Below are 23,577 nucleotides of genomic sequence, written 5' to 3'. Positions count from 1 at the left end.
AGATGCACCTACTGCCTTGAAGAAGATGCTTTTTCTCAAGTCAGTTTCTTTTGAAATGCAGACCTGCCCCCGAGGAAGGCTGGAGGATTAAGGTAAGTTATGGAAATGCTCAGCCTTTGTAGACACTCAGTGTTAGACTGACCACTGCCCCTGAGTGCTTCTGGAATTGAGGGCCAGTGACTCACCTCCTGACCTCAGTAATGTCATCTGCACTGTGGGTTCAGTAATGCCTGCTTCCCGGGGTGGACAGGGATTGAGTGTGCATCAAGCAGCTGGCCCAGTGCCTGGCAAGGAGTGGGTGGGTCCTTCACTTGCCCTGGGCTTATGTTAAGCGAGTCAGGGTTTTGTCTTTAGTTCTGTTACTTGTGTGACCAAAGACCAGTCTCCTCCCACTCTGGGCTTTCACTCTCTTATCTATAGAATGGGGACAATAGCACTTCAGTCGAAGGGTTAATGTGAGTATGTGTGCAAAACCCCTAGAACACAGTAAGTGCTCAATAAATGTTAACCCTTTGCATGTCTCTCTGGTTAGACCTGGCTTCTAATTCTGAGTTGGCCTCTTACTGTTGACCTTGAGTAGGCCCTAACCCAAACCCTAACCCTTGAGCTTCAGTTGCCCCATCTGTAAAGTGGGGAACACCGTCCTTTCCATGTGAGCTAGGAGGATTACACGAGGCAAGGTGTTTATCAGCAGCACAGTCCCTGGTGCATAAAATGTGCACGAAAAATATGTGTGCGCTGCAGCTGCATCTCCCCCTCTGCCTGGATGTGGTGTCACAAGATGAAGTCTCTAATCCAGTTCCATCACCCATGCACGGCCCCTCTGCAGGCAAATCCCTTTCTCTCTCTGGAACTCACCTTCCTGCTCTATGAAATGGGACAATTCAAGAAGCCTTCCCCAACAAGAATCTGAATACAGACAAGAAAGAGTAAGTGATGTGCTCAAAGTTACTCTGCTAGTCCACGGCACAGGTAAGGCTGGAAACTAGGTTTTGTGAATCTCAAGACTCTTTCAACACTTATTTTGATCATCTACTATGTGCTGGTCACTTCTCTGGGCTCCGTGTACTCTTCACTGGTTTGAATCCCTGCCCTTACCCCACCGGGGAGGTTTTCTAACCCTATTTGACAGCTGAGCAAACAGGACCACCCCCAAAGCTCGGCCATCCACATTGCTCCTCCTTGGGGGGTCTCTACGAGAGGGCAAGAGCACTTGGAACCCTTCAGCACTGCCTCCTCCTCGCGCAGCCCCCGCCCCTTTCCCAGACCACGCCCCTCCCCGAGGGAGGCCCCTTACCTGTCGCCTAGGGCGTCTGTCCCGCGGGCCACCCGGGGCTGGTCTCTGGCTGGGCTGCCCCGCCGAGCCTCGCTGCTGCAGAGGCCCCGCTGCCCCCTCCTTCCCCGTCTTCCTCCGTCCCCCGCGGCTGAGGCCACATCGATCGCTGCCGGGGGAGGGAGGGAGCCGCGGGCGGCCGGAGGCGGTGGTTTCTATTCCTGACTTGGTTGGGGTGTGTGAGGGTGTCTGGGGACTGGGCCCTACAGCCAGGACGTCTTCCCAAGCCAGGGGCCGGGGGAGGGGGGCTCATTTAGGGGACGGGTTCCTCCCTAACGGGGTATTTCAGGTAATAACAGCTTCCTAAATTGGTATGTGTTGGTCACTCTGCTTCAGGTGACTTATCCAAGTTGTTGCTGACACAAACTTGACAGGGACAGGGTCTTATGTTCCCCATTTTTACAGATGAGGCCCAGTCACGTGCTCAGGGCACTTAGCTAGGGGTTGTGGACTTCAGTTAAGAACTCACATCCTCTAAGGCTTCCCCAAGGGATGGTCTGAGAGGGGAACAGGAGAAGGTGCCTCACCCTCTCAAGGCCTCAGCTGTTACCCTGCTGGCTGAGAAGCTGGGAACAGACCATTTTGCCCCTTGATATTCAGTCTCCATCTCCTCTCCTGCCCAGAGAGAGGTTCCTTATTTTTTTTGGTACGTGCCCCTGGCGGGAACTGAACCTGGGACTTTCTGGTCCGAAGGCCAGCACTCCGACCCCTGAGCCAAACTGGCCAGGGCTTAGAAGTTCCTGATTCCCACCTTCCGAGTGGCTTGTGAGGGCAAGGGAGAACTCTGCCAAAGAGTGTGTCAAGGTTGTGTAATCTGCAAGCATTTATTGAGCGCTTACTGTGTGCCTGGTTGGGGAGAGGGTGCTGGAGTTTAGACCTGGATACAAGAAAGAATTCCTACTTTACAAATATTAATTGTTGTTAATAATAATGAGCAACATTTATCAAGCACTTACCTTGGGCCAAGTATTCTATAGGTCTCATCTCACTTAAGATGCAAATATATCTGTGGGGTAGGTGCTATTATCATTCCAACCTCACAGCTAAGAAATATAAGGCTTAGAGAGGTGAATTGACTGGCCCAAGGTCATATAGCTGACTTCTGAGTCCTCTAGATAAACTTCTGTGCAATAGATATAATGTGAGCCATACATATAATTTAAAGTTTTCTGATAGCAACATTAAAAAAAAAAAAAAAAAAGAAAGCAGGTGAAATTAGTCTTAATAATATATTTTATTTAACTCAGTATGTCCAAAATATTATAATTTCAACATGGAATTAGTAAAGAAATTATTAACGACGTTTTACATTTTCATTTTTGTACTAAATCTTCAAAATCCAGTGTATTCATTTTTAATTGCTATGTAACAATTACCACAGACTTAGCAACTTAAAACAATACACATTTCTTATCTCACAGTTTCTAAAGGTCAGAAGTCTGTGCAGCACTCATGACTGGATTCTCTACTCGGCCTCACTTAGTTGAAATCAAGGTTTCAACCAGGGCTACGTTTTTCATCTGGGGCTTGGGGTTCTCTTCCAAGCTCACAGATTATTGGCAGAATTTATGTCCTTGTGGTTGTAGGACTGTGGTCCCCCTTTGCCTGCTGGCTGTCTGCTGGGGATCACTCTCAGCTCCTAGAGGAACATGTGGTTCTTTGACATGTGGCCCTTAGGCAGTTCACCTCATGGATGTTTGCCTTCTTCCAGGCACACGAGAGTGCTGACTTCCTCTTTTGTGACCAGCTGCAGAAAATGCTCTGCTTTTAAAGAATTCACCTGCTTACGCCAGGCCCACTCAGGACAATCTCCCTTTGCCATATAACACACATTCACAGGTTGCACCTACACTCAAAGAGGAGGAGATTATACAAGGACAAAGGTCACTGGCAATCATCTTAGAACTCTGCCTACTACATCCACTTACAGCAAATCTCAATTTGGACTAATCACATTTCATGTCTTCAGTAGCCATGTGTGGCTAGTGGCTACCATATTGGACAGTGCAGCTCTAGGCTTTATCACTTCGAGTCTTCCCTCAAAGTTAAAAGAGCAGGGAGATGCTTAGTGCTCATCTTGGCCAAATCTTTCATTTTCCCAAAAAGGAAACTGAGGCAGATCTGCAGAGAAGTAGGTCTCCCATTTCCTGGACTTATACTCTGTCTGCAGCCTTCACTCTCCCCAAAATTCAGGGGGGTTCTCCTTGGAGTTGGAGAAGTTGTTTCCGAAAAGAGAAAAGATAAGTCTGTTTTCTAAGGGCAGAAGAGAGTGGAACCAGGATCTGGTTTTGTCCCCAGATCATGCTGGAGTTTTGGATGAATTCATGTGAGACAGAAGTGGGAAGAGGGGCATATGGGCCTTTGGGGTTAAAGGGGAATCCATACAGTGCCATGGATGGGCTACTCCCCCAATTCTCCTTCAGTCCCTGGACCCAATGGCCATTTGAACCTATGGATTTTTTTACCTAAAGAGTAAGCTTGATGTGGCATAAATACAGAAATTTTGGAATTAAGTAGAAACTGGGTGTGGCATTAAAGCTTCTGGAATATCGCCCAGTGATGTCTGCCTCCCGGTATTCACACCTTTGTGTTATCTCTTCCCTTCCTGGTGCACTTCAGCAAAAGGCTGAGTCTGTCTCATTTGCTAGGAAAACAGTAACTTTCTGGGAAGCCCCTCCCAGCAGACTTCTCCTAACTCCTGATTGGTCAGTTCTCAGTCACATGGCCACCCCTAGCTGCAAGAGAGTCAGGGAAGGAAACAAATTTTTAAAAATTTAACTTACTACAAAAATTGAAGTGTAATGTTCTTTTAGTAAAGTGTACAAATCTTAAGTTACTGCTGAATGAATATTTTGTAAATTTATGCATCCATGTGACTGCCATCCAGGTCAAAATATAGAATGTTACTAGCACCCAGTAAGTAGTTTGGGGGTTGGATAAATATTTCTAACTGGGGATTTTGCCGTTGGTGAGGAAGAGGAGGAGAATGGGTGACTAGCAATGTCATGCTTGGCCAACTCCTACTAAAACTCAAGGTCTTGACTTGGCTATGACCTCCTTCAGAAAGTCTCTGGTCTGCAGGCTGAGTTAGGTTCCTCCTGGTCCCACACATAGTCTCCAGGGTTCCTCCAGTCTGGTGCATATCACGCAACTCTCAAGCTAGAGTTTTGTCTCATCCTGTAGTGCGTGAGCTCTTTGACGGCACAGCCTAGAGCCTATACTAAGTGCTCAGCAAACATGTATTGAATGAGTGAGGGAGGAAAGCAAGATTGGAGATTGAAGACCCAGGCTCCTGGCCCCAGGTGTCCAGCCTCCCAGGAGACTTTCCAGAAGGGCAGTGGACACAGGCAGTAGAGCTAGAGCTGAATGGGCTGGAATTTGTAGCTGGGGACAAAGTTGGCACTGCACAGACTAATGCACAGACCTGATGGAACAGGTAACAAGTTAGCCCGGAAGCTGAGCAGGTAACTCTAGAATGGACCGTGTAGATGCTGCCACCTATGGCCAGAGAAGCATGGCCTATGACCTGCCACCAGGAAACAAGCCCAGAAATCAGGGCCTCAGGACAGCCATGGGGTCCTTAACAGCCAAGTCCTAACTGGGAGCCTCCTCCTGGGGCCCCTTAATTTTCTTCCTGATGCCTTTTAGGAAAGAAACCCAGGGCAATGAACTGTATACAAACAGATTTGGGTTTCAGCTTCCTAGAACTGAGGCTGGTCATATAACCTTCTTAGGTCTTTGTAATCCCCATTTTTCAGATGTGGAAGGAACTTTCTAAGACAGAAGGTAATTAGTGTAGTCAATAAGGTTGTAAGCTTCGGCCTGAGACTCCTTGGGGTTGAATCCCAGTTCTTCTCATTATAAGCTGTACAAACTTAGCCACATTAACTTCTTTGTGCCTCAGTTTCCTCATATGTGAAATGGGCAAAAATCATAAAGCTGACATAGTAAGGCTGTGAAGATTTAATGAGATTTTACACGGAAAGTAATTAAAATGACTCCTGGCACAGGGTAAGTGCACTGTACTTTTAACCATGCTGATTTTGTCAGTATCTCAGGAGGCACGTGGCACGGCTTAATCCTGGCAGCTCACCTCTTAGCTGGGAGTCTTGGCAAGTCACTTATCTCAAAGCCCATTTCTCCATTGTCAAATGGGAATAATAGCGCCCGCCTTTCTCAGGGTTATAGGATGGAGGAACGAAATGATGTTTTAAAACGTGGGCATTTATTAAAGATTAATAATCGTTATCTGCATTAGACAAGCTCCTACTGCAGCAAATTTGTAACAAACAATACCCAAATCTTTCTGGCTTCCCGTCACAAACATTTATTTTCTTCTTGCAAATGTGAGGATTGGCTAGGAGTCTCAGCCTGCCCCAGGTGTCTTTCATCCCGGGACCAGCGGCTTCTGGGCAAGCCCCTCTCATGGCAGAGGGTGGAAGCTGCAGGAAGCCTGGTGCCTCGCCTTGAAACTCACTGTCATCGCGCCCACATCCCATTAGCCAAAACAAGTCCAGGGCTGAACCCCTATTCATTGGGCCATGGATGTATACTCTCCCCCAGCAAAGCCATGATAAGAGTGGGGAGGGGAGGGGGGCCTGTGGGCAAACAATACAATGTTCCCTATTTATGGATGGGAAACTGAGGCCCAGAAAGAGCAAGGGAAGTATCCATGCTCGTAGAGTCTGTGGCTCTCAGATTGTTCTCCTTTCTAGGCCTCAGCTTGAATTCATACAATTAGCATTTGCTGCTTTTGAGTCAGTACCTCAGGCATTTGAGTCCCACAAGAAGGACTGTGGCAGCGAGGAAGTAGAATTCTTTCCATCTTCCAACAGGGCAGACAGAAGGGCGGAATGGTGACCGACCTGTGACCGCAGTGTGACATCCAGGGAACAAGGAAAGAAGACCCAGCATCCCCAACTTCACCTCCACAGCTCACAGTCCCGCCCCAGATTCCATCAGTACAAGAACAGACCAGCAGACAAAGCAGGGAGGAGTCAGCCCAGCTCCATCCTCTCCCCTAGGCAGGCCCTGGGTGAAAGGGATAGTCAGGAGTCCAGCTCTCTGGGGCCAGGAATATCCCTTGGGATGGCTGTCTTCCCTCATTGACTTCCCCCCTCCTTACTGGGCCCTGCCTCATGAAAGGAGGTGAATGAGGGATTGTCCAATGGTGGAGACAGACCCTCCCCAAAGTAATGATATCCCAACTGCTCAAGCAACATTTCCCCAAGTGTGGAGCAATTTGAAATGACCTTAGGGTGTAGGGGGATGCGACATTATCTAACACTGATGCTCCGAGTGAAAGTCTCAGGTTGGAGACCTGTGTCTTTAATCCTTTAACCCTTGTTAATCTTCATGTATTGCAGCAGAGAGCCGGCTTCAGGCTCACCATCTTGGCAGATGGCAGTATCTAGCTAGAATTTAATAACATTTAATATTGTTTAATTGGACATGATTTTAGTGAGACTTAGCTGTTTTCATTGCATTTGCTCTTATTTATTTATTTATTTTTTATTTTCTTTATTGGTATTAGACAGAGAGAGGGAGAGGGAGAGAGAGATAGAAACATCAATGAGAGAGAACATTGATGAGCGAGAACATCAATTGGCCGCCTCCTGCATGCCCCCCACTGGGGATCTGGCCCACAGCCTGGGCATGGGCCCTGACCAGGAATCAAACTGGCGACCTCTTAGTGCACGGGTCGAGACTCAACCAGTGAGCCACACTGGCTGAGCGCATTTGCTTTTATAATCACATTCTGTTTGTTGTTTTTTTAAATCCTCCCCCGAGGATATTTTTCTATTTATCTTTAAACAGAGTGGGAGGGAGAGAGGGAGAGAGAGGGAGAGAGAGAGAAACATCGATGTGAGAGGGACATATTGACTGGTGGCCTCCGCACGACCCTGATCAGGGCCAGTGACCGAACTGCAGCTGAGGTACGTGCCCTTGACCAGAATCGAACCCACAGCTCATTGGTCCACAGGCCAACGCTCTAACCACTGAACAAACTGTCCAGGGCTATAATCACATTCTATTTGTGGCAAGTGATCCTGCTTACCCTGTTTATAGAAGTGACATCAAGCTTTTCTTTTGAAATGATTTATATACAAAAGTGAGTCCACTTAAGGGAAAGCATTAGGTAGACGGGGGGACGGCAGTACATAGAGTAGCACGATGCTGTTTTGCAGGTCTGGTGAACATTGAGAAACGGATGTGAACAGACATGCTTGGGAAACGGCTGGAACATACATTCAGGTGGCTGGGGAGAGGCCAGGACCCCGAAAAGGGAGGCCTACCTGAACCGGGCGTTTCAGGTGGAGGAAACACGCGGACAAGCAGATGTGAAGGCGGTGTGAGGAGCATGAGGAGCTCAGTGTGCCGGCGGTGCCCAGAGGCGTCCCTGAGGTCCGGCCTTGGACCCTGATTCCAAGGAGGAAGACCCCGGGGTGGACGGGCTGCAGGGCACGTCAATGGATCAGTGTCGATCAGAAGTTTGGAACTGCCGCTGACAGGGACAGTGCTGAGTGGCCAGTGCCAGGCCCCTCCGTCATCATCTCTTCCTGCTGGGAACCCCATCCTGAGGGTCAGAGCCGAGGATCCTCAACCAGAATTAGTCTGAGGAGAGAGCAGGAAAGGGTTAACCCTTCCCATAATAGGGCTCTGAGTTCTGGGCTTGATCACCAGTCCAGCCCCCCGCAGCCCAGCCCTGGTGGCCCCTGAGACAGAACTCCCCCCCCCCACCCCCACCCCCCGCCTTCCACAAGAGCAGGCTGTTTAGGGTTATGGTCCAGGGGACATCCCAGTTCCTCCATCATCCCGACAGGCCCCTCACCTCCCCCGTCCACTTCCCCAGGAATGGCCACAGGGAGGCCGGGGCTTCTGGGAAGGTGCCCTATGAGGCTCGGTGAGCTGGACCGAGCCTCAGAGCTGGCGCTGGGGGGTGGGGGGGGGGCGCCCAGCACACAGGAGCCACACCTCTGACAGGGTTCCGGCAGTCCCGGCCACAGGCGCTGAGGCAGCATCGGCTTGGGCCCTGGCAGTCCGAGTCCTGGTGGCACAGGTGCTGAATTGGGCTGAGGCAGTGCAGTCGGTCCTCAGGGCAGGTGCCCTGCTTCACTGCAAACAGGGACCTGGGTGAGCCCTGCCTGAGCCTTGGCCCTGGGGCTTGGGGCTCAGGGTTTGGGCGGTCGGCGAGGTGGAGAGGGACACTTACCTGCGACCTTACGGACACACTGGCGGAAGCAGCTTCTGCGGCAGCACTTCATCCTTGTGGGGCACTGGCTGTCATCTACGCATTGGTCAGGCACCGGTAGGAGACAGGGCCCATCGTCCGGTGGACACCCCCCGTTCTTCTCTGGAAGAGAACCCCCCAAGTATCGCAGCCGGGGGCAGATCAGAGTTCTGGAATAGGGCTGACCTGGGGAATTCTCCTCCCCTTAGTTCTTGCCTGTCCTTTGGCAAATTATTATTTGTATTTTTTGGATGGACGTGCTTCCTTTTTATTTTTTATTTAGTTCTTTGATTGAGGTATAACCAACACGTAACATTATGTTAGTTTCAGGCGGACAACATAATGATTCCGTATTTGTATATATTGCAAAATGATCACTATCAGTCTGCATCCGCCACCACACATTATTAAAAAATGTTTGTCTTGTGACGAAAACTTTTAAGATCTACTCTCTTAACAGCTTTCAAACATGCAGTGCAGTGTTATTAACTATAGATGCCATGCTGTACATTATATCCTCATGACTTACTTATGTTATAACTGGATGTTTGTACCTTTTGACCTCCCTTCACCACCACCCCCCACCACCACCCCGCTTCTGGCAACCACCAGTCTGTTCTCTGCATCTATGAGCTTGGATTTCTTAGTTTTTTTTTGTTTTGTTTCTCAGATTCCACATATAAGTGAGATCATACGGTATTTGTCTTTCTATCTGACTTATTTCACTTAGCATAACGCCCTCAAGGTCCGTCTGCATTGCAAATGGCTGGCAAGTATGTTTCTTTCTACTCCAAGCCTCAGTTTTCTGTCTGTGAAATGGGAAGCTGGACTTCCTCCTCCTGGACAGGCTTGAGCCTCAGGTGACATAAAGACTAGGAAAAAGTGAAGTTCCAAATCTCCACCTGCACTGACAAGGCCGCGCCTGGCCCGGCCCCTGCCCGGCTCTCTGGCCGCCGCCTCTCCTTGTCGCAGCTCCTGACCCTCTCCCATACTCTCCTCTTTGCCGGGGATCCCTCTTGCACCCCATTCGTCAGCTCTCTGCTGAAACACCACATCTCTGACCCTAGATGAACTAAGTCAACACCACCGTGCCCCACGCGCTCCCAAAGGATCTTCCCTTCAGTTGGTCACTCTGACTGTATTTGTCTGCCTCTCTCCCTCGGCCGCAGCTATGACAGGAGACTCCCCACCCCGCCACCCCGCCACCCCGCCACCCCGCCACCCTGCTACCCCGCTTTGCTCACCGTTAGGCTGAAGCACAGCCCTTGACACAAAACACTAGGGGCTCAGTGACTATATGCAAGAAAAGGTTTTGAAGGGCCTTCCAACATCACAGGTGTGTCGGCTGTTGGCAGCCCTGGTACATTGTCACACAGTCACCCTCGGCCACATCTGCACTGTGCTCGGCACTGCTGCGCGTGGCATTGTTTCGGGGATCTGTATTAACTTGGCCTTTCAGGAGGTCCTTTGAACAGTCTAGAATGTTCTGTCCTGGAGCTCACCTAGCCACTCTTCTTGTTAGCATTTTGGGCCATTACCAGATTTCATGCAAAAGGCTCGGACCAGTATCTTCCTTCATTTAGGGGGAGGAGTCGAGGCCTGAAAGGGCAGGACTGCCCAGACCCACCGGACTCGGGTCCTCGCCTCCCAGGCAGGGCTCCCTCCGACCTGCCCCGCTCTGCTCTGGCCGCCAGCGGGTCCTGGGGACAGGGACTGGTCCCCCGCCTTCACTTCAGTGCAGCATCTCAGCATCTGAGAAAGGGTCAAGACCCACTAGAGGCAGCTAGATCCAGTGCTGTGACTTCACCTTTGTCTACCCCCCCCCCCCCAGCCCCTACCGGCGCTGGCTGCACACACAGTAGGCACCTTGCTACACAGCGCTCAAAGTCAACTTCGGGTGTGTGATTGGGTGGCTTCAACGGAATTGCTGCCCCCTGCTGGAGAAAGAGCAGCTTGGCCTTTTGGGGAGCCCCCTACCCTGGGTAGCCTCTCCTTCCCAGGCTGGGGCTGGGAGGGGCCTTGGGAGACTCTCTGAGGTCCAGCCCTGGCCAGAGGGGCTCAGGCTGCAGGGAGCCGGGCCAGAGGGAGCTGCCTGAACTCAAAGCGGGAGCTCCCTGTGGGCTGGGGTGGAGTCGGTCAGGTTGGAGGGCCAGGGAGAGCTTCTGGGGGGAGGGCCAGGACCTAAGCCTTGAGGAAAGACAGACAGGAAGGGAGGATGAGAACTGGCATCTCAAGCAGGGAGAACTGTGGCAGCAACAGTGTGGGGCGAGAATAAGGGCCCGGAAGGTCCAGGAACAGTGTGAGAGGGTCTGGGGTTCCACTCAAGGCTTCATCTGTCTGTCCTCATCCTCCCTCCCAACCCAGGTTCCCCACCACAGACGTGTACACACAGACACGGCCAGGTACACACACTGACAGCCAGACAGTACATGTGTCTTCTGGATATGCCAACTCAGAAAATGAGTCTTACCTGGTCACAGTTAAATATGCCTGTTCATGCACACAGACATGTACACGTACATAGTCAAATATGCAAACACTTAGATATATGCATGCAATTAGCTTAACCATACGAAATGTGGATATTCAACTCTTTCGATCTACAAAAATAGTAATTTTATATGGTCTGACCTATTTGTATATATGTATGTATATGTCATATATAGTTATACATACAAGGTAGTTATATATATATGTATAAACACATTCACATGAATAGATATATGTCCATCTGAACAAATATACAGACATACTGCCATATATATTACATGCCTATCCACATAAATACAGGGTGAACGGAAGCAGGTTTACAGTTGTCCTATGGAAAATAATACAATAATTAATAGACAATAATACAAGAATAAACTCTGCTTCATGTACTCACAACTGTAGACCTACTTTTGCCCATCCTGTACTTATACACAGAAATTACACATGCACTCAGTCACAGAGTCATGTATATGTAAACGTATAGCACACGCATGGTTATGAGTAAAGATGTGAACGTGCACACACAGTCATGTACACAACCAGATGCACAGAGCTGCACAGACACAGTCTCTTCCCAGTACAATACAACCACTGGAAACACTTGTTAGACACTCTGTCAGGGACTGTGTCTCTCCATGTCAGAGACACCGGCTCACCTGAATGTGTGCGTGGAGGGAATCTTATGAACACGGGACTGTGCTTCCACAGAAAGAAAGCGAGACGCCCCTTCCCTGCCGGGCAGAGAGCTCATGGGGAGAGTCAGGGAAGGGCGGGGAGGTGATGAACTGGGGAGAGACAGGCAGGAGGCCTCATTTTACAAGGAGCAGGTTTGGGAGGTGAGTCTTCCTGATTGCAAAGACCTGTCCTCAGCTGCCAACTTGGACACTGACTCAGAGGCAGTCTTTGGCCTTGAGCAAGTGGTTTCCCACTGAGCCTCGGTGTCCTCATCTGCAAAATGGGGATACAAATAGCTGTGACCTCACAGCCTTGCAGCGAGGAGGAATGCGGTGATGGTGCATGAATCACAGCCAGAACGAAGCCTGGCCTTGGAGCTTGCCCTCATCCTTCCGTCCTCAGCCTGGGGATTCTGAGCACTCTCCTCCCCAAACCAGCTCTCCCCAGGGAGGGCCCTGCCTCTGAGGAAGGCATAGCCAGGCTAGAGGGGGCACGGAGGGTGCAGGGAACTCCCAGAGCCCTGTAGAGTTGGGGGCCTGTCCCCGTTCCTGTCCCCTCCCCGAGGCCAGGCCAGGCTGGCCAGGAGTATGTAGGTCAGAGTGTTCCAGCCCCGGAAGGGGGGGAAAGCTGACACCTCACCCAGGTGGGGAGGCACCTGTCTAACCACTGGGACAGCCTGGCCTCCCTTATCTGGTGACAAGTCAGTCCCCGCCTTTTGTGGGGAGGTGGGGAGAAGAGAAGAAGGACTAGAGCTTCCTCCCAACAGATCCCAGATCCTAAAAACCACACCCCTACTCAATTCTGGAGTCCCTGTCACAGATTGGGCTGGGGGACAGAGAGGGCCTGAAAAAGACAGAAAAAAGATGGGTGGGGACCAGACCAGGCACAGCCTGTTTTGGCCACAGGGGATGACAGGAAGGGTCATCTCCTGCCATGTGGACCCACAGATCCACATACCTCCGTGGAGACCACCAGCGCAGAGAGGGTATGGACAGCGTGTCCTCCGCCCACAGAGGCACAGAGCTACACATGCGCAGAGACAGGCACGCGTGCACCCAGAATCCCACACAGCTGTGCATTCAGAAACAGACGTGGGCACAAAGAAGCACAAACAAAACGTGAGCACTGAGAAGCAGACATCCGAGGCTCACACACAGACACGCACCGAGCTACCTACCTCCCCCAAACACTTATGCTCCCCAGAGAGTTAGAAACCACGGTACCCGGAGCAGAGGCACCTACCCACACTCACCTTTCTTCCTCCTGCCAGAGGCAGCAGGCAGCTGGCTCTCCAAAGCCAGGAGGGCCACCAGGAGGAGGAGGCTCCAGGCCCTCATGTTTCTGCTGCAGCACTTAAGATCAGGGCCCAGGGCCCCTAAATTATCACCTGCAGCCCCAGGGAGGCTACAGCAGCTGAGTAAGGGAAGGCGAAGAGGGGGTGGATGGAGCGGCAGCAGGTGTCTGTCTCATCCTGGCTCCACCCCCTGCCCAAGAGCCTCAGTGCAGGGTGCTTGTGCAAGAACTGATGATGGGTGGAGGCAGGACCTGGGTGTTGGGGGCTATGATCCAGTCCTGCCTGTATTGCTACTTGGGCTGTGATTTGGGCAAGTCTTGTCCCTCCTTGGGCCTCAGTTTTCCTCATCCGTATAATGGGCGAAGGTTGTTGAGTCAGAGACTCCCTTTCCTGGCTCTCAGATCTTGAAGCCCCAGCAATGGCTTAGGCGGGGGATAGACGTCGGCTTTGAATGGCAAGGATTTTCAGAGTTCTGGGTGCCAGGAAGCATGAGGGCTAGGGGCAGAGCTCCCTGCTGGAGAAGGCTGGCCCCAGCTGGCACGGTGAGTGAGGCCAGCCCTGGCCACTCCTCTTGGGCTTCCATGGAAGGTAGAGAGAGCGAGCTCCGGGCCTTTGATGAATCACCTCCAATGGCAGCTGGTACAACTGTCCTGTGTCTGGGTCTGGCTCAGCTGTCGGGGGTAGAGGAAGCACAGGTTTGGGTTTGGTTGAGGTCAATGGTCACAACAGATCTAGGTGGCTTCGAGGACACTTACCCTAGCACAAATAGATCCTGAGGGAAAAGAAAATCATCTCAGCCAACAACCCTACCTTAGATTTCACATCATTTGGTGGAAAAAAGACGACTGGGGCTCGGGGCTCTGAGGGGCCCCAGACAGAAGCCCCACTGAGCCACAGTATCCTTCCAGGACTGGGGGCGATCGAGACCACCCTCCCCACTCTCCTATTTGAAAGATGAGGAAACTGGGCCAAGGACACACACTTAATTTCTAACTGAGCCGAGACTACCGGCATTGCCTTCCCCCAGCTCCCAACCAGTTCCTGGGCCTCGGAAGCCAGGCAGCACCTCACCTGACCCTGAGAAAGAAGCAGCTATTCCAGTCCAGGACAGCCCTCACCGGAAGCTCCTCCTGGGGTTTAACTCAGAATGCTGTCTCCTGAGCTCTCAGGAACCACGCCTCACATTCTGTGATCTGACGTTGCTTTTGGAATTCTAGCATCCCCTTGGCTTCTTTAGAAGGAGAATTTTGTGCAGCTATCCCCCCCCACACACCCCGATTTCAAACTACATGTGTATATTAAATAAATACTTTTTCAATTGAGATTATTTTCTAGACATTTTCCTGGGTGAAGAAGTGCCCTCCGCTATCATCATTTCTTTTTAATTTTTTTTAAATTGATTTTTAGAAAAAGAGAAAGGTAGAGGGAGGGAGAGATGGAAACATCGATGAGAGAGAACATCGATTAGCCGCCTCCTGCATGCCCCCCACTGGGGATCGAGCCCACAACCTGGGCATGTGCCCTGACCGGGAGTCAAACCTGCGACCTCTTGGTGCATGGGTTGACGCTCAACCCCTGAGCCACACCAGCTGGGCCACTATCATCATTTCTAATAGTAACATGGTCTTTTGAAAGACTGATAGACCAAAACATATGTAATCGGCTCCCTTTCGTGGAACATATAGGTTTCCTTTTTTTTCACTCTCATAAGTAAAGCAGTGACAACAATCTGTGTACCTACATTTTGAGTCACATGTGACTATTTTCTTGGGGTAAATTTGTCAAGTTAGAAATTTGAGGTCAGTCAAACTTCCAGTTACAAAGTAAGTCAGTCCTGGGGACATAGGGTACAGCATGGTCACTATAGTTAATAATAGAGCATTGCGCCCTGGCCAGTTTGGCTCAGCGGTTAGAGCGTCGGCCTGCGGTCCTGAGAGACTCGGGTTCGGTTCCCGCTAAGGGCATGTACTTCGGTTGCAGTTTGTCCTAGCCCTGGTTGGTCGTGCGGGTGGCAGCCACTCTGTGTCCCTTCACGTCGATGTTTCTCTCTCTCTCTCCCTTACTCTCTCTCCCTCCCACTCTATCTGTACAAAAAATGGAAAAATATCCTCGGGTGAGGATAAAATAAATAAATAAATAAATAAATAAAATAAAAAAAAAATAAAAAAATAATAGAGCATTGCATTTTTGAAAGTTGCTAAGAGAGTAGATCTTAAAACTTCTCATCACAGAAAAATTATAACTATGTGTGGTGGCGGAAGTTAACGAGACTTAATTGTGGCGGACATTTTGCAATATATACATATATTGAATCATTGTGTTGTACACCAGAAACTAATATAATGTTATATGTCAATTATACCTCAATAAAAATTTTTTTAAAAAGAACCAGAAACAAGCAAAGAAAAAGAAATACTACATCAAAAGGCAGGGCAATTTTTCAGGCTTTGAATATCTAAAATTGCATTTCAGAAAAGAAGTAAATGAAAAAGTACGGTGATTACCAGAGGGAAAGGGTGAGGGGAGGTAGGAGAGGGTAGATCCGGGAGGAGTGGTGATGGAAGGAGACTAGACTTGGGGTGATGAACACTCAATACAATATACAGACGATGTAGTATAGAATTGTACACCTGGAACTTAAATATTTTTACTAACAATGTCACCCCAATACATTTTTGAAAAGGAAGTAAATTTGTGTGTGGGAGCCTCCACCAGCTCTGCGGGAGACGCCTCTTGTTTTTGTCGCATCCCTTCCTTGGGTGGAGTCATCGGCCCCACCTCCTGTAATTCTGATTGGCTGTCAATCACCAGGTACGTGCCCTGTCACAGTGGAGGCCATTTGACCCAGGTTAGAACCACTGAACTCTTCCATGCCCTCTAACCTGTCCACGCTTTCATTACAAACCTGAACGGAGAAGGCAGTGGTCTAGGGAACAGTCTGAAATCCAGTTCCGCTGCTCGCAACCAGCGGCCCCCAAGATACACTGACCAAATGCAGGGTATTAAACAAGAAGTGGGCAGCGGGGCCGAGCGGGCCGGTGGGCACCTGGTGCTGGCGGACAAGCAGCAGGTAGAAGGTGGACCTGGACGCAGGGAGGACTGAGAACGCAGAGGGCCCGAGGGCCCTGCAAGAAGGACCTCAGTCTCTCTGAAGATGTGCTGCTTTGCTTCGGGAACATGGTTATCAACATGCTTACCCTCAGACGAGAAACAATTGAGAAAGATCAGGATCCTCTGGATAAAGAAATAGAGAAACTCACCTGGCCGGTGTGGCTCAGCAACTGAACATCGACCCATGCACCAAGAGGTCGCCAGTTCGATTCCCGGTCAGGGCACATGCCCAGGATGTGGGCCCAGTCCCCAGTGGGGGGCATGCAGGAGGCGGCCAATCGATGTTCTCCCTCATTGATGTTTCTATCTATCTCTCTCCCTCTCCCTTCCTTTCTCTCTAAAATCAATAAGAGGGGGCGGGGTGGGGAGGGGAGAAAGAAAGAGAGAAACTCTTGGAAGCCCTAGGCAAACCTGACCTCCTCTACTGGGATGAGTTTAAATCTCAAGGTCACCTTGAAAGGGTGAACTTCAAGAAACCAGATGGGGGACCTAAGCCAGCATGCCCTCTGGGGGCATGGAGGACCCAGAACTCTCCAACCTTGAAGCCTGCAGGACAGGATCTACCCCGCCAGGGGACAGGCATTAGGAACCCGTCATGGCTCCTGCATGCAGCCTCTGATTGCTCCCTGACAGCAGAAGGGGACCCTCAGCCCGCCAGTGTCTTCAGAGCCTGACCACTGTGCTGAATGGACACAAGACCCTTGACAGGCCTGGCAGCCACCAGTGCGTGGGCAGGAGCAGCACTCAGGGAGTACGAGAAAGGCCGCAGCAGACCCTTCTCAGCCCTGGCCTGCTGTCTAATGGGCCCTGGGCAGAGAAGAAGGGGAGGGAAGCGTGGGAGCTTCATTCCAGCATCCCTCTCTAAAAGGGAGACAGAACTGGACTAAAACAGGAGGCTCCCAGGTGGTTTCTGAGCGAAGGACAGCATCTGGGTGCTCCTCCACCATCCGGGGAGCAGACATACCATCCTCCCCACTGGCTGCATTTGGCCCGTTTTTAGCGCTTGCTCCCAGACAGCGCCCAGAGTGGGTGCTGCTTGTCAACCCCCCACAGCTGCCCTTCAGTGAGGAAGGCCTTGCAGACTCCTGCACCGAGATGGGCGAGGGAACCCAACGGCCTCTTACCTGCTTCACGCATTCAGATGCCCCTCCACCACCTCTGGAAGCAGGGCCAGGCAACACGGTGTCTTTCCTGTTCATTGAGGGCTCGATAAGTGTTACAAAGAAGTAAATAAAACTTTTGTCAGTGGAAAACAATCTCATTTTAATTTGCCTGTCTCTGAATATTGCTGAGGGAGAGCACTTCTTCATATGCTTATATGGACCAATTCTATTTCTTCTTTTGTGAATTGCCTGGTTTTATACTTTGCTCATTTTTATTGGGTGCCTTTATTTTTATTATTGAATTTCAAGAGCTGTTTATATATGAAGGATACTAATACTTGTCATGCACAAGAAGCAGTATGGTGAAGTGGTTAGCAGATATATGCTGGAGTCAGGCAGACCTGGTTTTGAATACACATGCCACCAGGTTCAAGCTCTGTGACTTTGAACAGTCGCTTAATTTTTCTAAACCTGTTTGCTCTTCTATAAAATAGAAATAATAATAAATATATATATATTTTTTATAAGGTGATTTTGAGAATTGAATGAGATGAGCTTGATAAATGTTTATTTTAATTCTATCCTATTTGTTTTCCTGTTTTTACTTTGTACCAAAGTTTTCAATTTGGGGTTAGTTAGATCAGTTTTTCATTTGGATTTTCTCCCTTTCTTTTGTTGTGTTTTAATTTTTTTTCTTTATTGATTTTAGAGAGAGAGGAAGAGAGGAGAGAGAGATAGAAACATCAATGAGAGAGAACATCGACTGGCTACCTCCTGCATGTCCCCCACTGGGGATCAGGCCCACAACCTGGGCGTGTGCCCTGACCGGGAATCATACCGGTGACCTCTTGGTGCATGGGTCAACGCTCAACCACTGAGCCACACTGGCCAGCCTCTCCCTTTTTCTTTTTATGCTGTCAAAGTCTCTTTGACTCCAGTGTCAGATAATTATTCACTCTATATTTACTTATAATTCTCTTGTGGTTTTTGAGAGACATATTCATTCTTTAATCCAACTGAAACTTATTTGAGCATAAAGTGTGAGATAGGGAAATGCCTTTTTTCCTGAGTTAATTAAGCAATTGTCCTAGTATCATTTAGTAAATAATTCAAACTTTTGTCAGTGGTTGGGAATCAGAGCTTTATCCGAAGCTCAAGTCTCATTGTATGTCATGGGCTGATTCCGGGCTTTCTGTTCTCTCCCTTTGACCATTCTCTCTCCTGCATTGCTTTTGTAACCCCTCGCATTGCAGCCTCACAATGTGTCTTAGTGACAGGCAGTGTCCTGTTACCCTTCATTAATCTCCATTTTCAGTCGTTCATGGCCCAAGTATTTCATTCTTCCTTATTAACCTAATAATCCATTTTTTAAGTTCCAAAAATAAATCTTTTTTTCTTTTGGTAAAACATTCTCATATAATTTTTCAAAAATACACAAAAGAACAGTAAATACTTTCATGAGGCCCCATATACCTACCTCCCTTAGATTCAACAATTAACATATTTCCCAGCTTAATTGAGATATAATTGACATGTAACATTGTGTAAGTTTAAGGTGTGCAACGTGATGATTTGATACACATATGTATGTATTGTGAAATGCTTCCCACAGTAAGTTAGGTAACACTTGCTTCACCCCACACAATTACCATTTTGTTGTAGTTGTCATCATGGTAAGAACATTAAAGCTGTACTTTGAGTGGCTTCCAAGTAGACAAGACAGTATAGATGGTTATAGGCACCATGCTGGACATTAGATCACTGGAACATATTCATCTTGTAACTGAGACTCTCAACAGTGACCAGTTCACAACACTTCCTTTGTATATATCCCCACCCCTTTCTGGCTCACACATTTTAAAAGAAATTCAGTGTCTTACATTTTACCCTTAAATACATCAATATGCATCTCAGAGAAATAAGGACATTTGCTTACATATCAGCTTGTTGTTGTCATTCCTAACAAAATTAGCAGCGATGTCTTAACATCATCTAATATTCCCCTTGTATTTTATTTTTCTTATTGTCTCAAAAAATGGCATTGTTCAGTTGGTGTGTTCGAGTCTGAATCTGAACAAGGTACACACATTGCATTGGTTGTATACTCTTGTTCATGTCTTTTAATCTAGAACAGTCCCTCCAACTCTGACTTCTCTTCCTTCCCTTCCTCCTCCTTCTTCTTCATGCCACTTATTGGTCGAAGAAAAAAGATGAATTGTTCTCTAGAATGTTCCACATTACTTCCCCGTGATCTCTTGCAACTTCCCTCTCCAGCCTTTGTATTTCCATAGATGAATGTTAGATCTAGTGGCTTGGTGAGGTTCAAGTTCAACTCTCTTGGCACGAACCCTTTATAGGTGTGCCTTCTCCTTGCATCACCTGAGGAGGAACATGGGTTTTCCCACCCACTTTCAGTGTGGTGAAGATAGTTGAATGTGTTTTGGGTGGTGTCCCCTGACGCCGCCATTGTAAAGCTGTGCTTTCCTACTTACAAACAGCAAATCAACTGGGGGGTGATGAGCTGGCACCCTGTAAAGACCAGGCTCACTCAAACTTTCACTTAATGATTTTGGAAGCCATGGATGATCATTGCCTAAATCAGTGATTTCATTCAGGTACACAGAACCCACCAGGTGTTGAGTTTAATTATATTTAAGGTATAAATTATGTTGGCCAAGATGGACATCATTACCTTGTGAAAGTTTCCTGTTTTGGGAAGAGCACCTCTTTTAAAAACCTTTTTTGCCCTGGCCAGTGTGGCTCAGTTGGTTGGGCAACTGAAAGGTTGCCGGTTTGATTTCATTGTGGGAGTGCAGGAGGCAGCTGGTAGATGTTGCTTTCACATTGATGTTTCTCTCTCTCTCTCCCTCTCCCTTCCTCTTTCTCTGAAAATCAATAAAAAAATCTTGTTTGAAAAAGCACTTATTTTTATTATGGAAAATAGAACTTGAAACTATTACATATAAAGCAGTCAGGGAGCTGACTCTCTTATCCACCTTCTCTTCCCCTTGTCTGATTTGATCAAAGTTTTGCTATTTCTGCGTTTTCACAGCAGATTATATGTACAAACTATTTGTTCCACTTTTGCTTTGGAGTCGGTTCTGCGATCAAAATGTTCAGTGCTCAACAGAAGTCATTTTGCTAATTCCTGCAAACGTTTCCTTCTTTTGCATGACGAGAAGTCTTTACTTTTATGTGATTATCAATCAGTACACCAAGTAATAATAACATGTAACAAGTTCTTGAATTATATCATCAAGTAATTTTGATTAAGAGATACTAAAAGCAGCCCAAACAAATATATTCATTGTCCTAACCCTTAACCAGAAAGAACCATTTTGAGGCTGCCTGCTACTTTACAAGGTTACAAATAACTATTTACTACTTCTTCATAGTTAAGCCCCTGACCTTCAAGAAAGCTTTAGGAGGAAAAATTGTTTTTAGTCTCTTTATTTAAAAATTGGTTTGTTTTTTTTTTTTGTTTTTTTTTTTTTTTACTACATCTAAGAGAGGAAAAGTATAGTTATATCTTGCTTGAGTTAAAAGGCATAGGATATCAATGCATACCTATTAAATTTCTAAGAAATATGAGGTAAAAGGATGAAATCTTTGGATAAGCTCTAAGTTTGTACAAAGAAACTACATCTGCTATTCTCCAAAAGTAAAAGGACCTACTATACGTAGAAAAGTTTTATGCCCTTTCAGAAGAATGTAACTAGTTTCGCGAGAGCTTCCCGTTCCAATGAGGCACCTAAAACGCCAGTCCATGGAACAGGTGCTTCTTTCTTCTTCCCTATCCGTTTCTGCGGTGGTTCTCATGAATGGCTGGCCAGATGTCACAGACAAAGGCTAAGAGGTTAGCCAGGACTTCGTCCCTGATCTGCGGGAAGTAGGTCTGGAGGGTGGTCCCCTTCTCCTGGGTGTCCTTCCCTTCAGTGCTGCAATTCTGGGGATCCAGAGCCTCAGCTTCCTTGGCCTTGAACTCCTTCTCCCTCTGCAGGCAGAACGGTGCAATTTCAGCCTGAGCCTCTGGCCTGCTTCAGCCGCAGGTTACTTGGTGGTGGGCCTCAGGCATGCTTCTGGACTTGCAGCAGCATGCTGGATGCCGTGTCACACTGGCCATGGCGGTGGTGACGGCCCTGCAAACGTTTCTTGGTTGGATCAATCCTGTCCATTGTCAGCATAGTGTGTATTCCTTCATACCTTTCCTGTTTTTCATCCATAAATATAAGCATATATGAGAGTTTTATGTGTTTCAACGGAAATAGTATCTAAACACAGATACCACTCTCCAACGTGTTTTTTTTTTTCTTTCTGGTAAGGTTTCATGGACATTTCCAGAAGTCAGTCAACAGATCTAGTGAGAGTTGTTCTTTTTCTAAGATATTTATAAACGTAATAGGATACATCAGACCTGATGAGGTTTTTGGTGAAGCAATATTTATTTACTTCTTTTTCTTTGCCTTCTGCCTTCTATCTTGCCTCTTTAGCTTTGTCCTCCCATCAACCACTTAGGAAACTATATTGATGTTATGATGTGTGGCCTTCTTAATATAATTATAGCTATGTTTATGTAATATAACCATATTAAAAACACACTCTCACTATGTGCAAGCATCTGGTTTTAGACCCTCTATCCTGTTTAATCTGTATATTTGCCTATCATTGTTCTAATAGCACTTTACCTTAGTTACTATAGCTTTAAAATAAACCTTGAGATCTGCTATATCAAAGTCCTATAAATTGTTCTTATTCAAGCGTATCTTGGGACCAGCCAGTGTGGCTCAGTGAATTGAGTGTTGTCCCATGGACTGAGAGGTCCCAGTTCGATTCCTGGTCAGGACACATGCCCAGGGTTGTGGGCTCAATCTCCAGTAGGAGGCATGCAGGGGGCAGCTGATTGATGTTTCTCTCTCACATTGATGTTTCTATCTCTCTCTCTCTCCCTTCCTCTCTCTTTAAAAAAATAAATAAAAACATATTTGAAAAAAATATATTAAAAAAGAGAGTCTCTTGGCTATCTTGCCTTTTGCATATTTTGTATACATTTTTGAATCATATTACCCAAAATTTTTTGGCTTACTTTTACAAAAACTTTTCTGGGGATTTAATTGGGATTGTATTGAATCTAAAAATCATTTTGAGGGTAATTGGCAAGTTTATCATATTGAGTCTTCCAATCCATGAGCATGGTATACCTTTCTAATTGGGAGTGTTAAAAAATGTCTCTTACTGAAGTTTTATCATTTTCTCTGTAGTGATCCTGCACAGAATTTGTTACATTTATTTATAAGTTCCTCATATTTTTATATGATTATAAAAATCATTAAAACTTTATTTACTGATACGTGCTGTTGATGTATAGAATACAATTGATTTTTATATATTTTCCTTGTGTGCATCTGTCATGATAAATGAGTTCCCTCATTTTTATTTTATTTTTTTTCTTTATTGATTTTAAAGAGAGAGGAAGTGAGAGGGAGAGAAAAATGGAAACATCAATCAGTGAGAACATTGATTGGCCGCCTACTGCATGCCCCCTACTGGGGATTGGGCCCACAACCTGGGCATGTGCCCTGACTGGGAATCAAACCAGCAACCTCTTGGTGCATGGGTTGATGCTCAACCACTGAACCACACCAGCTGGGCCCCTCATTTTTATTTACCCCTCTTTCACTTTCACTACATATAAAAGTATGCCTAGAGAATCTATACCATGGTTTTCCTTAGTTTTGAGCCTTATAACAAACATATAATTCTAAATATTTTCTTTCATGACTTGCATTTTTCACTCAACATTATTTTAATTGGAGTTACATTGTGTCTGTATTTGTATCTATAAATTACATTACATTTATAAATAAATTTATATATTAAATGGCCATTCTTTCTACACGTATATAATATTTCATTGTATTAATATGCCTAACATGTATAGCCATTACTTTTTTGTTGGTAATATGGGCTGTTTTCAGTATTTTGTTATTAGAAACAGCACTTTTGTGGACATTCTTGCACATGTCTCCTGGTGAACATGTGAAAATATTTATCTTAGGTATATTTTTAGGAGTGTAATTGCTGGATCATAGATTTTGCACATGTTCAATTTTAATAGTTGATTCCAAACAAATTTTCAAATAGATTACACCAGTGTAGACTCTCACTAGTAATGCATGAGAATTTCATTTCTCCACAAATCAATAAGAAACAGATAGACATCCCATTAAAAAATGGGCAAAATACTTGATTAGGCTAATTAACAGAAATTCAGGCAATGGTTACCTCTGGGAAGGAGGACAGAAGCAACCGGAGAGGTAGGATAATAGGGTAACACAATATA

The 23,577-nt window shown here is 47.1% G+C and overlaps 1 protein-coding gene and 1 long non-coding RNA gene across 2 annotated transcripts; one reads left to right on the top strand and one right to left on the bottom strand.

The window, feature by feature from the left end:
- The first annotated feature begins 36 nt into the window (after positions 1-36).
- Positions 37-6,333, top strand: LOC118618919. The gene is made up of 3 exons (XR_004957114.1): positions 37-92; positions 830-972; positions 6,169-6,333. It is a non-coding gene; the product is annotated as an uncharacterized LOC118618919 (long non-coding RNA).
- A 1,600-nt stretch (positions 6,334-7,933) lies between these two features.
- WFDC5 (WAP four-disulfide core domain 5) lies at positions 7,934-13,066 on the bottom strand. The gene is made up of 4 exons (XM_036244680.1): positions 12,982-13,066; positions 8,547-8,687; positions 8,298-8,449; positions 7,934-7,948 (listed from the first exon to the last, which is right to left on the bottom strand). The coding sequence occupies exons 1-4, from the start codon at positions 13,064-13,066 to the stop codon at positions 7,934-7,936; spliced, it is 393 nt and encodes a 130-aa protein (XP_036100573.1).
- Between the last annotated feature and the right edge of the window lie 10,511 nt (positions 13,067-23,577).

This window comes from Molossus molossus, unplaced genomic scaffold (assembly GCF_014108415.1).
Source record: "Molossus molossus isolate mMolMol1 unplaced genomic scaffold, mMolMol1.p scaffold_m16_p_6, whole genome shotgun sequence".
Classification (NCBI taxonomy): domain Eukaryota; kingdom Metazoa; phylum Chordata; class Mammalia; order Chiroptera; family Molossidae; genus Molossus; species Molossus molossus.
The sequence above is the reverse complement of the archived record's forward strand: the minus strand, read 5'-3'. Positions and strand labels throughout refer to the sequence as shown.